The sequence below is a fragment of the Elaeis guineensis genome, chromosome 13, assembly GCF_000442705.2.
Source record: "Elaeis guineensis isolate ETL-2024a chromosome 13, EG11, whole genome shotgun sequence".
NCBI classification, from domain to species: domain Eukaryota; kingdom Viridiplantae; phylum Streptophyta; class Magnoliopsida; order Arecales; family Arecaceae; genus Elaeis; species Elaeis guineensis.
The window spans coordinates 59182038-59198857 of NC_026005.2; the positions used below are offsets into that span (position 1 = coordinate 59182038).

At 36.7% G+C, this 16820-nt stretch overlaps 1 protein-coding gene across 1 annotated transcript in view; it reads left to right on the forward strand.

Annotated features, from left to right (window-relative positions):
• Window positions 1-16820, forward strand: part of LOC105060974 (outer envelope pore protein 24B, chloroplastic) — a 37540-nt gene that overhangs the window by 108 nt on the left and 20612 nt on the right. Inside the window, exons 1-2 of the mRNA XM_010944883.3 lie at window positions 1-188; window positions 277-642. The exon at window positions 1-188 is cut by the window's left edge and continues 108 nt beyond it. Coding sequence (XP_010943185.1) covers window positions 3-188; window positions 277-642 — 552 coding nt within the window. The 5' untranslated portion in view covers window positions 1-2. The remainder of the gene's footprint in view (window positions 189-276; window positions 643-16820) is intronic.

Below are 16820 nucleotides of genomic sequence, written 5' to 3' on the forward strand. Positions count from 1 at the left end.
CGATGAAGGCGACTCTCAAAGGAAAGTATGAAAACATCAAGAGCTCCGCCACCGCCTCCCTCTCGGTCGACGTCATCGCCAGCGACGTCAAGCTTAAGGCCATCGTCACTGACCTCGCCGTCGCCTATGCCATCTCCTTCTCCCTCGAGAAGCCCGGCTCCTTCTCCATCGGCTACTCACCCGAAAAAGTATATAACCCAGCCCCCACTCACCGTTATCCTTACCGTTCCGGACCTCGTTTTATCGCCGTCCGTTAACCATTTCCCTTTATTTTAGGGCGTGAAGTTCCAGTTCATGAACTCGATGAAGGTGCTGGGGAGGGCGGTGGATCTCACATACACGGACGCGCGGGGGGAGAATCGGACGGCTGTGGACGGGGCGGTGGCGTTCGACGCGAGGAACAGGGTGGCGGCGAGCCACGCGCTGGGAACCAAGGAGTGGAAGGTGCGGCACACGTATACGCACGGGGCGCTCCGGCGGACGGTGGCGGAGACTTCCTACGACTTTAAAAGCCACGCCTGGGACTTCGTCGTGACGAGTCGGTTCCAATGGGGTGACGCCGTTAAGGCGACATACAGGACCTCCACCCGAGTCCTCGGCCTCGAGTGGGCCCGGAACTCTCCGGCAACAGGGACCTTCAAGGTAAGTCAAATAACAATTATATATATATATATATATATATATATATATATATATATATATTAAAATATTTAAATTTATGTAAATATTTTTATAAAATTATTATTTATATATATATTTTTATAATTTTTTTATATATCTATGCATAAAAATATTTCAGTCATTTTAATTTTAAATCATTAATTCTTAATAACATTAAATGAGGTAGGTATATATATCAAAAAAATATTTTATGAGGTTGTATATGCAGATATCAATTTTGAAAGGATATTCATACAAATTGAAATATTTAGGAGAATATACATGTAAAAAATTCATAAAATAAATAATAATATTTTATTTTATTTATTTAAAAATATTTTTTTTGATAAAAATAAAAAATTAAAATACTTTATTTTATTCTCTAAAATAGATAAGTCTTGAATATAGTTATTTGTTTGTAATTATAAAGCAACATGGTATATGCTGATGTTGCTGTGAGGCTTCGAAGGAAAGAAGACGAGGTTCGTTAATAACGGAGCTAGAGTTCCGCGAAGGGTCAAGTTGATAAAGTCTGCTGGTGATCCTGCAAAAGAAATCCTAAAATTAGTGAGGAACCCTCTGGTTTAAGATCCTCTGATGCTTAAGTCAGTCGGAGCCTAAGAATAGATAGTAAAAAATAAAGAAATAGAGAGCAAGAAAAAATAGATTGAAGTGGAGAGAACTTAGATTCCCTTTAGTGAAAGAGCTAGAGTGAGTTCAACAGAGTCTTAGCTCTATAAGTTATTACTTATCTATGGAGGGACCCCTGCTCCTCTTTATGTACAGAAGCTTACCAGGCCATTAAGCCATGGAGAGTTTGTTAGGTCATTAGTAACTGCATGATTTGGAGGATCTTATTTGTTAGACGGTTATAGATAGTCCATTTAGTTTGTTAAGAATTTGTTATAATAGAATAGTTGGCCATAGAAAAATTGTGAATTGTCTGAAAAATACTGTAACATAATTAGAAGACAGCTGATTTGAAGGGGTTCACTAGCTGAGAGAAAAGTCGGTTAAATCTGATGTACCCCTGATATAATCTAATTGGTAGATAGCTTCGGGTCGGCAACAACCGATCTAATTTAGAGTAATAACGATAAATTCTTAACTGATGTAATACGTAAAGTAATCGGTAGATGTTGATCTCTTTTAATGCTGCCACATGGTTAAAAGTTGGTTGAGTGTGCTAACAACTGAAAAATATTTGCACATTGTATGTGCTGGTAGGATCATGCTTTCATGGTCGGAAGGTACTTAGAATCGGCATGGTTTCCGTAAATATGTGTCTTTGTGCTGTTGGAGGGGAAAACTTCCAGTGGAAAAAGTCTGATTTCGAATCATAAGTATTTCTGATTCCGTAGTAAAATGTACAATGTTCTTGAAGTCGTGGTATTATAGCTCCAGTTCCTTGCTCTACATTTCCATTTTCAATGTCCTATAGTCAGTTCTTGTATCTAATTCAATCAGTACCAAGGGTAGCTATAAGTCCAGGATGGCTGCATTAATTTTATCCTTGGCTGCTCATCCAAATGATCAAGGTCTTTAACTTAGTTTTGTCCGGGTCCATTGATCTTCGACTTTAGCAAGCGGCTTTGACAGAGCTAGTCAAACTATTATATACATAAAGAGATAGAGGATTAAGGATGGCATATTGCCAAGAAGCTAGCCATTAGTGCAATTATACAAAATGGAGTCGCATTATAAAAGGACAGACTGATGAGAAACTATTCCGACTGTTTAACCATGTATTCTAAACAACCCTTGGAAAGAACAGAGGTTGGGCCTCAAACTTTTCTTAAATGATATGAAAAGAAAAGAAGTGGTTAAAGAACTCTACAGGGAAGCGTAAAGCTAATCGAACAGCAAGTTAGAAAAATGAAGGGTATGGTATAGAGGATCAGGATGCCTCTCATCTTACTCGGGCACATGGATGGATGCTTGCTTTTCCTTTAAAATAAACAAAGTGTTCTTCTACTTTCTTGAGCATATCTCTGTTTTTTTTTTTTTGATAAATCTGAGCATATCTTTTTTTTTTTTTTGGTAAAAAAATCTGAGCATATCTTTAATAAAATACCATATATACTATCTGCTTTAAGGGTCTATTCTTTGGAAGATAAAAATTTACCTGACAATATGTAATTTTTTAAATAAGTATTTTATAAAAAATATTTAGATATATCTATATTTTTTTATACATTAGAAAGTGACATCAAAATATACAACCCATGCTTTCCCATTTAAATTACGAAGATCTATTCATATTTTCATAATATCATTTGTCTACATATATATTATATTGTGGGAGTAATCTGCCGACCAAGTCAACTATTTCTATAGGAGCGCCCAAAGCAACTTGACAATGCCACATCAGATAGGGACTTAGGATCTTGACCCCACATCCATTTCAAATTGCCAATTCAATCGATTGCTCAGGTGAAGCCAGCGGGTTAGTAGGAAGATTTTCTTTAAATGAATGGCTAGAATGTGACTCAACGGCTTGAGTGTTAGGCCTAACAAACCTACAAATTTCGGCTGACGGCCTGCGGCTAAACTTTTAGATTAAAGAGATACGAAGGAGATCCCCAAGAGAGGGAGAGCTAACTCACCAGAAAAATAAGCTAGGTGGGGAGAAGAGTACTACTTTCCAATAATCTCTCTCTCCTTTCTCTCTATTGTTTCCAAAGCTCTGACTAACTTAAATATCGGAGGGTCCCCTTGGAACACCCTCGATGAGTGTAGACTTTCTTTATAGGTTTCTTTCCGCATCCCATATCCCCGATGGCATCCATCTCCAGTGACATCAACAATCTTCCAGAGCCTTCGGCAACAGATTAGTGCTAGAGGATAGATCAATCCTTCTTTTTGAGAGAAAAAAGAGTTTGGTACAGACGAGGGCATAGAACTTCATCTTCTCCCACCGTAATCCATTCATTGCAGTTAAAGTAGTGTTGTCCATGGGTCTATTATAGTGCAACCTCTGACGATAATAGATCTGCTGCTGTTCAACGCTCTAGTTCATCAGATCCAAATGCTAATCGCTGCTGTGCAGCAACTCCAACAAGTGATAGAGTAGCAATAATAGCACATGCAGCTAAACCCCCAAGCGGCTCCCTCTCATTGCAGTTGGTGATCTCGCTCCCAGAGCCTGAGATCCGTCTCCTGACGATATTCTCATCATTCCCCTGCCTTCACAGCATGTTCCTCCTTCCTCCAGAGCTCGAGGGAGGAGGCACAATCGAGAAGCTCTTCCTTCATTGGTGATTCAGCCCCTACCTACTTCCCTGAGCTTGGGAGATCTTGATGGGAGGAGGAGCTCAAGAAGAGAGTTCTAGATATTGAGCCTTGCCTTGGTGAGTTTAAAGTCAATCTCATTGGAGCAATGATGGGCTTAGCTTCAATTTTCAACCACCATTCTCCCAGACCATTCTAGGTGAACTGATCCCAAATCAATTTAAGATGCTTCAGCTAGAGCCATATGATGGCTCCATGGATCTCCTCTGCAAGGTTATAGAACCCTCATGATACTGTAGGGCACTTTATACACCCTCTTTTGCCTCATCTTCCTAGTTATCCTAAGAAACTTGGCATGGATGTGGTACTCAGGACTCCAACCTGGATCTATTCATTCATTCGAGTAGCTCGGTAGGCTATTTGTTATTCACTTTGATAATAGTCGAGCTCAACCAAGAAGTTCTAACAGCCTCTTCTCTCTTCAGCAAGAAGAGAGTGAGTCACTGTGTGACTATATTATATACTTCAACACCACCATGCTTAAGGTGCGAACCTTGATGAGTCAGTAGCAATATTGGCACAAAAGCGAGAGCTACAAAATGAACGACTCATCTTATCCCTTGATAAGAATTTCTCGACAGACTATGTTGACCTACTGGCTAAGTTTGAAAGTACACCCAGATGGAAGAAGCTTGGGTGGTGCACAAGTGGCGAAAAAAAAGAAGACCTTCGGTAAGAAGAGGGGTCCGAAAGATTCTTGGGCAGTCCAAGTTGAGAGAGAATCCTGATGAATACTTAATTTAAGTCGCTAGAGATACTAAATATTATAATAATTGATATTATTTTATTGAAATTTGATGCTCTCTAGTCTATTTTGCAGATGATGGAGAGTTTGGGTTCATATGATTCAAATTGGATTCAAATCGGATCAGATTTGAGTGAACCAGGCAACCAGCTCCCATTCCAGTGTGAAAGTGACTTAAAGATCATGGGTCAAGAAGCAGCCTCTCCAATCAAGGACCCAAATTAGAAGATAAATGGAATCAAGTGTGAACACGACTTAAATTTCAAAGGCTCAGATTAAAAGATCACTCTTCATGAAGATCCAAGGGTCCTTAATCATGCTCCCACCTTTCTTTTCATAAAATCCTAGCCTTTCCACTCTATAAATAGAACTCCAAGGCCTCCATCTTCTCCAATCAAGTCAATCTTAAGTTTTTTTCAAGCTTCATTCTCTCTCTCCCTCTTTCTCTTTTTCATAAGTTTAGGAGAGGTACTAATCCTAGTATGACACCATATTCTTCCATAGATTCTTTTTTCACATCTCAAGAAATCTAGGAGAGGTCCTAATCTTAGTGCCACTATCTTTTCTCTTTCACATATCCTTTTCTATCTACCTTTCTTCCTTGAAATTTCTAAACCAAGCTTTTTAGCCATCCTGCCGCTGTCTGCACGGAGGAAGATGAAGGATTCAAGGAGACATATTCACTATCGGGCGCAGCTAGAAGATCAACTTGATTTTGTTGTTCTTGTATCAAACTTTTATTTCTTTTCCATTGTATGTTTTCTTATTTAATCAATGAAAAATATTTTTATTCCAATCTCTTTGTTTCTTTCTTAGTTTCTTACAATCTATTATTTTTTTATTTATATTTTTAAAATAATCGACCTAAGATCTCTATGGATACGATTCTGACTTACCCTATCTATATAGTAGTTTATAGGATTAATTTTGGTGTGCTACAACATGCATCAAATTTTGACGCCGTTGTCGGAGATCTTGACATGATTTTTGAAAAAAAAATCTATAAAATAATAAAAAAAATATTTTACTACTTTTTAAATTTTTATTTCTTATTTTATATTGCTTGACTGGCTTATATGCTTTACTACTTTATATCTCTAATTGATTATTTCCTTCTCTTGCATCTTGCTTTTCATACTTTACTTTGCCGATTAGTAATTTATCTTTTATTATTAGTTAATTTACTTAAATTACTTAATTACCTTCTATTTACTCATTTTTTTTAGATTTTTGCCTCATATTGCTTTTTGTATATGGTAGATTTACTACTTTATATCTAGATTTCTTTATTTACATGCATAAAAAAAAATTTTGCTTTCTATAGCCTAGTGATTTATAACTTTCTATAGCTTAGAATAATTTATTATCCTAAAAGTAAATTTAATTTGTTACTTTATTTGTAGATTATTTACTTGTCTTTTAATCTTAGCATTATTTACTTTTCATTTAATTAGATTCACTAGAATTTCTCATACCTAATTAACCTAATTTAAAACTTACCTCTTATTTCTTCTTGCTTAAAGATAACAAATATAAAAAAAATACAAAGACACCACATAACACTTGACTAATATAAATAAACTAATTAAATCTTAAAAGCTACTTAACATGTTTGGACACCTTTTCTTTTTGCATTGCATATTTTCATAAAAAATCTTAAGGGCAAAACCCTATCAACATAAGGTGGAGATTTTATCACCCTTTCTTGACTCATAAACAACCATCTTGCAATTGCATTGACCTAAACCTCTAATTTAAAATTGATTAGACGTTGACCCCTAAGGATCTTCGAGCTCAATAGAACAAGGAATCCTAAAAGTTGGATCAAGTTTAAGTTAGTCAGTTTAACTAGTGTCTAAAAAAATGATTCAGAGATTACGTCCTGAAGGAAGGTGGTTCATTAATTAGTTTCATTTGCTTACCTAATCAATGCAGTTAGTGTCTAAGAAAAGCAATGGGGGAACCCCACCAACTTTACACTTATCTGACCAGTTGAGCGGCTAGACTACTACTTGGAGTGCTTGAAGGTGACCTTAGTATTTAGGAGCTGTCTAGATCTAGGGTAATCCATAATCAGAATTGATCGAACCACTTGATTGTTAACTAAAAATATCAAACCTAATTAATTCTTCTCTCTTTTCTTAGTCTTAGAACCCCTTAGGTTATCTTCTTTAGAACTCTTTTATCTCTCCCTCCTTTTCTCCTCTTCTCTTTCAAAAAAAAAAAAAACTTGCTGAAATTAAAACTCGATGAGATCTTTTGGGTGCATGCTAGGATGTTGATCATTACAATCTGATTTACACCTATTAGACCAAGAGCTACAAAGAATGATTCAAACAAACTGAATCAAAATCATGGATCCAAAATAAGAGACTGACCCACCACAACAATTGAAGGAGAATTTTACTCCCTTATCTTACACTTACTCACCATGTATCCAACCTCCTCCTGTGGAGGTGGCACAATACGAAATCAAGTCCAGCATTATTCAAATGCTACCATCATTCTATGGATTGATGAATGAAGATCCGTATAAACACTTGGATAAATTTTTTAAGATATACTCTATAGTAAAAATTCAAAACTTCTAACGAGGATCCATACAAATACTTGGATGAATTTCTTGAGATATGCTCCACAGTAAAAATCTAAAATTTCTCTGATGATGCCCTCAGGTTGAAACTGTTCCCTTTTTCACTTAAGGATAAAGCCAAGCATTGGTTAAACTCTCTAGATTCCATAACTATTTTAACTTAGGACCATCTTCAGAGAGAATTCTTTAAGAAATATTTTTTAATTAAAAAAATAAATTAAATTAGAAAAGCCATCACTAGTTTTTTCTAATTGGATTGTAAATTTTTTCATGAGACATGAAAAAGATTAAGAGACCTTATTCATAAATGCCCCCACCATGCTGTCCCCAAATGACAACTTATTCAGTGTTTCTACGATGGTCTATTGGAGAAACACTGATAAATGATCGATGCATCATGTGGTGGGACATTAATGCTAAAGAGTGAGGATGAGGCTTGGCAGCTCTTTGAAACACTTAGTGAAAACTTTCTGCATTATATGTCTGCCACCTCTAGAGAACAACTCGTCTCAACAGAAAAGAGGTAGAATCTATCAGATTGGAAATATTATGGATATCCACAGTAAGGTAGATGAGTTATCTCAAAAATTAGACCATCTTCTGAATACTAGACACTCTCCGATTCTACCTAACCTAGTCCAAGATGTTTGTGTATTGTGTGCAAGCCTGACCCATTTTATTAGTGAATGTCTAACCACACCTCAATTTTTTGAGTTTGTACACGAGCAGGTCCAGCAAGCTCAAACTCAACAAGCTCGTAGATCAGAAAATGATCCATACTCGAACACTTATAACCTCGACTGGAGAAACCATCCAAATTTTCTTAGAGACCACAGCCAGTGGTTGGCCCTGCTATACCTAGACCCAACTATCAGGACCCGACATATAGGCATAGACCATACCACCAGTTCTAAAATGCTCCTCAACCATCTACCACTGGTCATAACTTAGCTTTTGAGGAGAAGATTTTAAAAGTGCTAGAATGATTAGAAGTCAACACCCAGACTCTTAACTCCCATATGCAATCCATTGCTAAGCTAGAGACCCAAATAGGTCAACTAGCAACCACATTCAGTAGGAGGAAAGGAGAAAAATTATCTAGCCAATCTGAGAGCAACCCGAGAGGGCAATTCATGGCTGAGAGCTCCAATGCTCCAAATTTTTTTTTTAAACATGCCAAATCAATCATGACTCTCAAAAGTGGAAAGGTCATTAAACACACGAGTAAAACCAATGAGACCAACCCTAGATCTCAGACCAAGTCCGAATCATCCAAGAACAAGGAGGATCCAAAAGTAGAGAATGAACCAACTGTACCAGAATCACCTTACTTGCCTAAAGCCCCATTTTTGAGTGCCTTAAAAGCCCTTACTCTTGCATATAAGAAGGGAGGAAGACTCAATGAGATGTTGAAATTATTTAAGCAAATCCAAATTAATCCCCTCTTTTTAGATGCAATCAAACAGGTCTCAGCTTATGCAAAATTTTTGAAAAAATTATGCATCCAGAAACATAAATCTCGATCACAACTTTTGAAGAAAGTATGCCTAACTGAACAAGCTAGCTCTATCTTCCAGCATGCTACCCCTCTAAAGCTTAAAGATCCAAGTGCCCTTACTATTTCTTGCATTATAGGAGATTTTCACATAGAACAAGCTCTCCTGGACCTAGGGGCCAGTGTGAACCTTTTACCTAGCTCATTATATGAACTTTTTGGATTCGAAGAATTGAAACCCATATCAGTCACTTTACAGTTAGCTGATAGATCAATTAAAACACCACGTAGAATGATCAAGGATGTTTTGGTCAAGGTAGATGAGTTCTATTTTTCAGTTGATTTTCTAATCCTTGACATGGAATTGAGTGGCAATCTAAGGTAAATTCCCATTATCCTAGGCAAATCCTGTTGGAATTTGGGGTTTGAAGCATGCATATGTATTTCTAAACTTAATTTTCTAAACACGATAGTAGAGAATAAGATTAAAATAATTTTAATCTGAATTTTGCATGAATAAAACATAAAAGCACATGGATCTATTTCATATGCTAAAATTGATATATGTTGAAATTTAAATTATGATCAAATCACATACCTTTTTCGTAATCTCTTTCTTTAAATCTGGATCTAGAAGAAACAAGGCTCTCTGTTAGCCGCACAAGTATCCGACCTCTACGAATATCTACTTGGGATCAGCCTGGAACAGCCCTTTAAGATCTGAATTTTGATTCTCCAAAATTCAGCCTGCTGAATCTGAACGAAGCCTGGATCGCGATCAATATTTGATCATTCTCCTTGATCCTTATCTTTTCTTCCACTCTAGCCTTTCTTCTTGCCTTGTAGTGCTACGAGAGACCAACAACCAGTAGATGAAGGGTCGCCCAACACCTTGGGCATGTGCAACACTTGGGATGTGTGTCCCAAGTGGTATGGCATGGGGATGCCTAAGGAGAAGAGAAAGAGGGAGGAAGAGAGGGCATGGGAGGTTCTCTTGGGGTGGAGAGGGGCTGACTTGGATGATTTTAGGACCTTAGGGGAGGTCTCCTTTTACAGGCACAAAGATTAAATCCTATTCAATCATATAATACAAGTCCTACTTGCATTAGGATTTCTATTAACTTAAGTTATCCAACTTACATTAGGAAGTCCATTAGGTGCCAACTATTGAAACCCTTGCATCCATAATTAGACACTCTCTTTTGTACCCAAGAGACACCTCATATAAAAATCAAAGGCCCTCTAATTAATAGACACACCCAAATTGAACAATTCAAAGTGGCATCCCATAATAACTATTAAGGAGATTCATAAGGAACTTGAACCCTTAATTTATGCGATCCATAACCTTAGACACTCAAGAATTGGAGTCTCATGAATCTTATTCATGTAGGTAATCAGTAGATAATTAAGTTAGAATTAACTTATCAAATAAGTAATCCTAACTGAAAGAGGAATTGGGTCTAACTATGTACTAGCAAGGTTACTATGAACCCAATAGATTTCTCTAAACCTAATTGATACTTCATAAGCTCAATTACTAATTTCAGACATGATTCTTTTGTTGTGTGACCTTATAGGTTCAATTCTATTTGGTAGTAAGATATACAATGATCTATATTATTGTATCATTGAAACTCTTTTCAATGGGTTAAAATAATTCCACTCTAACTCAATCAAGAATTATTGATCCAAAATAACTTTAGTGAGCTCTCACAATCTACCAGTGACACCTAGCAGTATATAGTGGCAACCCAGTAGAACTGAAATAAATCTCTAGGTATAGTAAACGTGTGATTCAGTCTCTTTCTCGTGAGTCCCAAGTAGATGGCAGATCATGGATAAATCGTCAAACCTCAATATCAGTCATATGATAGATTCGATTAGCTCAACTCCAGATGTGATGTCTATAAAAAAAATTTTCATCAATCACTCTACTATGGCTATAGATTCATGGACTTAGCTTCTCAAATCTTATATGACTACTCATCTCTATCAAGATTGATAGATCCTATCTTGATGCGCATCCTACTCCTACAATGGACCAACTGTCATCAATATCCACTACAAGAGATCATTGAGACCCATGTTTATATGTCAATCAAACTCCAGCAGCCTCACTGCGAGCAGTAGTACCACCTCAAGTCAAAGGACTAGACATACAACTACAGCATCGAGACAATCACTGATGATTGAATAAAAATTCAAGTGATCTCTCGTATGGGTACACTCAATGCTAGTTATTCTCTAACAACCATCCGCACTCATCGCCCTATATCTCTATACAATAGATTAGAGACACATCTATCTCGAAGAAAGTAATTTATGCATCAGTCTATCTAGATTTGTCACTGTTCTCATAATGATCCTATGATCAGGAGCCTTTAGGAATTAAATACATGTCTCTAATTCTCAACATTTTGAGAGTATGTATAGAAACTAATTTCATGGACGATTCAAGGATACATTACACTTGAATGAAAAAAAAATTATCTTTTTATTGATCATATCAATATATTAAGTATAAAATTATGTCCTAGATTGATTATAATGTGTCAGTCATATTGACTTCTAGGACATACATCTAACAATCTCCTCCTTGGACTAAAGCCAATTGGTCATAAATCTAAGTCCCATCTTTTCAAGGTGGACTTCTATTTTTGGTTGGCTCAGCTGCTTAGTCAGCGGGTCTGCCATGTTATCACAGAGTCTACTCTTCGTACCTCGACATGAGATAATCGCGTACACTGCTATTCTATGTGTTTGGACTTCTGGTGAAATCTTGGGCTCCTTAGTAAGGGCTATGGTGCCATTATCTTTGTAGTACTGTGTCATGGCATGACATCCAGTTCTACAACTAACATTAGAATCAGAATATGTCCTACATATCTATAGCATATTCAGCCTCTATTGATCGTATATTCAGAACCCTTCTTAAATACTTAAGAATGTTCTTCACAGCTATCCAGTGCTCTTTGTCTGGATTCGACTGATATCACTCGTGACACACGACAAGGGCAATATCAGGTCGAGTATATTGCATGGCATATATGAGTCTCCCTATAGTCGAGACATAAAAAATCCTACTCATGACTGCACCTCCTCAGATGTAGTTGGACACATCGTCTTGGAGAGACGAATACCATGCCTGAGAGGTAAAAGACCTCTCTTGGAGTTTTCCATGCTAAACTTTTTCAGCACTTTCTCTATGTACAGCTTTTGTGATAGGCCAAGTATCCGTCTAGGTCTATCCCTATAGACATTTATTCTGAAAATATAGGATGCTTCCCCTAGATTTTTCATGAAAAATTTCTTGGACAACCATCTTTTGACCATGGTCAGTATGGGCATGTCATTCCCAATGAGGAGAATATCATCCACGTATAATACGAGGAAGGTGATCGTGCTCCCATTGACCCTATTGTATACACAAGATTTCTCTTCATTTTTGATGAAATCAAATGATTTGATTGCCACATCAAAATGATGATTCTAACTCTGAGAAGCCTGCTTTAATCCATATATGGACATTTACAACTTGCAGTCTCTGTGATCACCATCACCGGACATGAAACCTATAAGCTGCTCCATATAGATATCTTCTTCAAGATATCCATTCAGGAAGGTAGTTTTCACATCCATCTGTCAGATTTCATAATCGTAATAAGCTGCAACAACAAGCAGAGTGCGGATGGATTTCAGCATGGCTACGGGCAAGAAGATTTTCTGATAGTCAATGCCTTTACGCTGACTATAACCTTTAGCCACAAGCCTAGCTTTATAGGTCTCTACCTTACCATCGGCACCTATCTTCCTTTTGTAGATCTATTTACACCCGATAGGTACAATACCCTCAGGTGGATCCATTAAAGTCCAGCCTTGGTTCGAGTGCATTGAGTCAATTTTTGACTTCATTGCATCTAACCACTTCTCAAAATCGATGTCAGACATCATCTCGTCAAAGATATTAGGATCATCAGTATGATCCCTATCTCCCCATAAGAAATATTTTCTTTACTTTCTCCATAAGCATACCCATGTACCTTTCAGAAGATCGGGAGATCCTGCTAGATCTATGAGGTAGTAGAGGAACATCAACTACTAGCTCATAAATTATAGGTTCCTGAGGATCTATAGCTCTGGGCTCTTCAGAGACCTTCTCTTTGAGCTCCACTAACCTCCCACTGCCGCCATCTTGGATAAACTATTTTTTTAGGAATACGGTATTTCGACACACAATCACATTGTGATCTTGTGGAAAGTAAAAGTAGTATCCTATAGATTCTTTTGGGTATCCTATAAAGTGAGCTATAATAGATCTATCCTCCAACTTTTTCGCCATCTATTTCTTGACATAGACCGGACATCTCCAAGTCTTAAAATAACCCAAACTTGGCTTCTTATCGAACCATATCTTATACGGTGTGGTAGGAATAGACTTTGAAGGAACCCTATTCAACAAGTGAATAGCAGTTAACAAGGCATGTCTCCAAAGAAATAAGGGTAGATCAGTGAAGCTCATCATGGATCGGACCATATCCAATAGAGTCCTATTCCTTCTTTCAGATACCCCGTTGAGCTGAAGTGTTCCAGGAGGGGTCCACTGAGAGACTATGTCATTGTCTTTAAGATATTTCAAAAATTTTTGACTAAGGTATTCACCTCCTCGATCAGATCGAAGAACCTTAACGGGCTTACCTATCTGCTTTTCTACTTCATGCTTGAATTCTTTAAATTTTTTAAAGACCTCATACTTGTGTTTCATTAGATACATATATCCATACCTAGATAAATCATCGGTAAAGGTAATGAAGTAGGTATAACCATCACTAGACTATACATCAAATGGCCCACACACATCAATGTGTACCAAGGCAAGTAACTCTGTGGCCCTTTCCCTATGTCCTACAAAGGATAACTTAGCCATCTTTCCTCGAAAGCAAGATTCACAAGCAAGATATGACTCTAGACAAAGAGAGCCAAGGATCCCATCTTTTTTCAGTTTGTTTATCCTGTCCTCTTCAATATGGCCTAGTCTGTGGTGTCACAAATACTTTTGGTTAATTTCATCTTTAGATCTCTTTTGGCTTACGGTACTCACTATTTGCTCGTTTAGGTTCACATTCGCATCAACATGCAAGTGATAAAGACTGTTAATTAAAAGACTTCGTGCAACTAATTTATTTTGAAAATAAATGAAATAAAAATCTTTATTGAAACTAATTTTAAAAATCTTCCTGTGCTAGCATAGACACGAAAATCAAATTCTGACTAGCTACAGGAACATATAACAGTCTTTCAAATCTAATCTAATGCCAGACGGTAATCGAAGAGGATAAGTGCCAACGGTCTCTGTAGCAACCTTTGTTCCATTGCTGATCCGAAGGATTATGTCAGCTTCCCTCAACCTCCTACTTTCTATCAGACCCTGCATTAAGGTACATATATGAGTACTCGAGCCAGAGTGTAATACCCAACTAGAAGTAGAAGAAACTGTAAGGTTAGATTCAATTACGAGCATACCTTCAGAAGGTTTATCATCTTTTTTGGTGTTTAGGCTCTTCAGATATTTTAGATAGTTCCTCCTCCAGTGGCCTTTCGCATGACAGTGGAAACACTTTCCCTTTGCCTTAACTGCCTTTGGACCATCCTTCTTCAGTTTGCTCTCTTTCTTCTGCTTCTTTGCGGATTTAGCCTTCTTCCTTCCACTAGACTTTCTTTTGAAAGAAGAAGTCCGTTCCATAGCAAGAACAGAACTCCTTAAACTCTTCAAGGTACCCTCTATTGTGACCAACATGTTGACAAGTTCGGAAATAGTGCAGTCAAGTTTGTTCATATGAAAATTCATAATGAATTGACATATTTATTGATAAGAGATTGAAGGATCAGATCCATCTGCAATTTCTTTTGCATATCCAGCCCGAGCTTTCCAAGCTCCTCAATGTCCTTGATCACTGTTATACAGTGCTCATGGATAGACTGCCCTTCATGCATCTTCAGGTTGAAGAGTCTCTTAGATATTTTGAAGTGCGCAGTATGGTTCTGTTCACGATACAACTCTGGTAAGTGAGTAATCATGGCCCGGACAGTGGGCATATGCTCGTGCTGGCTTTGCAACTCGTTTGACATAGACGCCAGCACATAGTACTTAACCTGACTATCTTCATCCATCCACTTCTCAAAAGTAGCTTTCTGCTCAGCAGTAGGATGGTTTGGCAACACAACGGGATCCTGATCGAGAATATGACTTAATTTTTTTGAAGTCAGAACAATCATGAGATTTCTGAGCCAGTCTTTGAAATTATTACTGATCAAATAATTAGTTTCAAGGATGCGAGCTAGAAGGTTTGAGGCTGACATAATGGTTTAACTGTAAGAGTAAAGATTCAAGTTAGATTTTTATACTTAATATTTTTTTTAATTTACTTCTAGGGACTTTAAGATGCAAATAATGACTCCCACTAATTTTTTAGATCCCTCCACTTCCCGAAAAGAAAATGAAAACCCTAACGTGATAAAAGATTTCTAGTGGGTGTTGCGGTCCCATCGATGATATGCACCTCACCTAACAGTTATTGGTAACATGCACATTGATGCGTGGGCAACTCTTTGTCCAGATGCTTCACTAAGCATGTTGCAGCTATTTAGTCTCTAAGTCATGTAGGCTCACCTAACAGTTATTGCCCACACTTCTTAGTTAAGCCCAACTTACCATTCACAAGCAGGTGCAATACCGTCATTGGATCCCTCATCTAACAGTTGTTGGGCCCAACCCCATCCTTACCTTGGAGCAACTTTTTGCTAATAGAGTGGTTGCGTATTTCTGATGCAACTGAACCACTGTGACCAGTCGAGAATAATCAACACCAGTAACATGCCCGCACATCTACAATGGTAGAAATGGACTTAATATTTATGGAGAGGTTTGGGTTTAGATCTCATCTAATCAGTCATCATATGATTGATCTAACAGTCATGGGCTAAACCAAAATTCTAAGCAACCTAATTCAAGATTCAATCTTTCAAATTGGCCAGATAAGTGGAGAATGATGGAGGTTCCTCCATTGCCTTCCTTAGATACCAATGAATTGGTCAGGTCGGCTAACAGAACCAATTAAATAACCACATCTCATTAACTTACCATAGATATCAATAGGTCGACTGATCAGAATTGGTTAGCTCAAGCGAATCGGACTCAAACCAACGAGCCAAATTAGGTCTTTAGGTTAATCGATTCTACATATAAGACTCAATCAATTTGATCAACAATAATTGTATGATCATTAACTTAATTGATCTAACTCAATTCAATATTTGACTCAGTTTGACTAATTATTTAATCGAATTAGACCCATATAACTCAAATCAAAAATCTTAGATGTAATCCTATTACATGACCTAATTTTTTATTTTTTCATAATCAAAACTCTCATGCACAAACATAAATTTTAGATTCTAAAATCATATTTTAGATCTAAATTTTTTACATGAAAGTAAGTTTTAAAATATGAAAATAATTTTTAGATTTTAACATACAAACATATATCATATATATGCATGTATAATTATATCTAAATAAAATTTTAGATCTAAGTATGATATCATATATCTCATATACTAGTCATGAATAAGATTAAAAATAAATTTATGATCTAAATATATAATCATATATCATATATATAAATCAAAATTCAGATCATGAAAAATTTCAGATTTCATGCATGCATCTATATTTCACATGAACATTAACTAGAACTCTTTCTATATCAAAATTCAGATCTATGCATGCAACAACATATCAACTATATATTCTAAAACTAAATTTAAAATTAGATTTTAGATTTGAAGATTCATCTATACATCTTATGTATTAAGAAAAAAATTAATTTTAAAACTTTTTCAAAAATATGTATATCAAAATTCAGCATATAAAAATTCGTGGCTCTGATACCACTATTAGAATTTGGAGTTTGAAGCATGTATATGTGTTTCTAAACTTAATTTTCTAAACACCACAGTAGAGTATAAGATTAAAA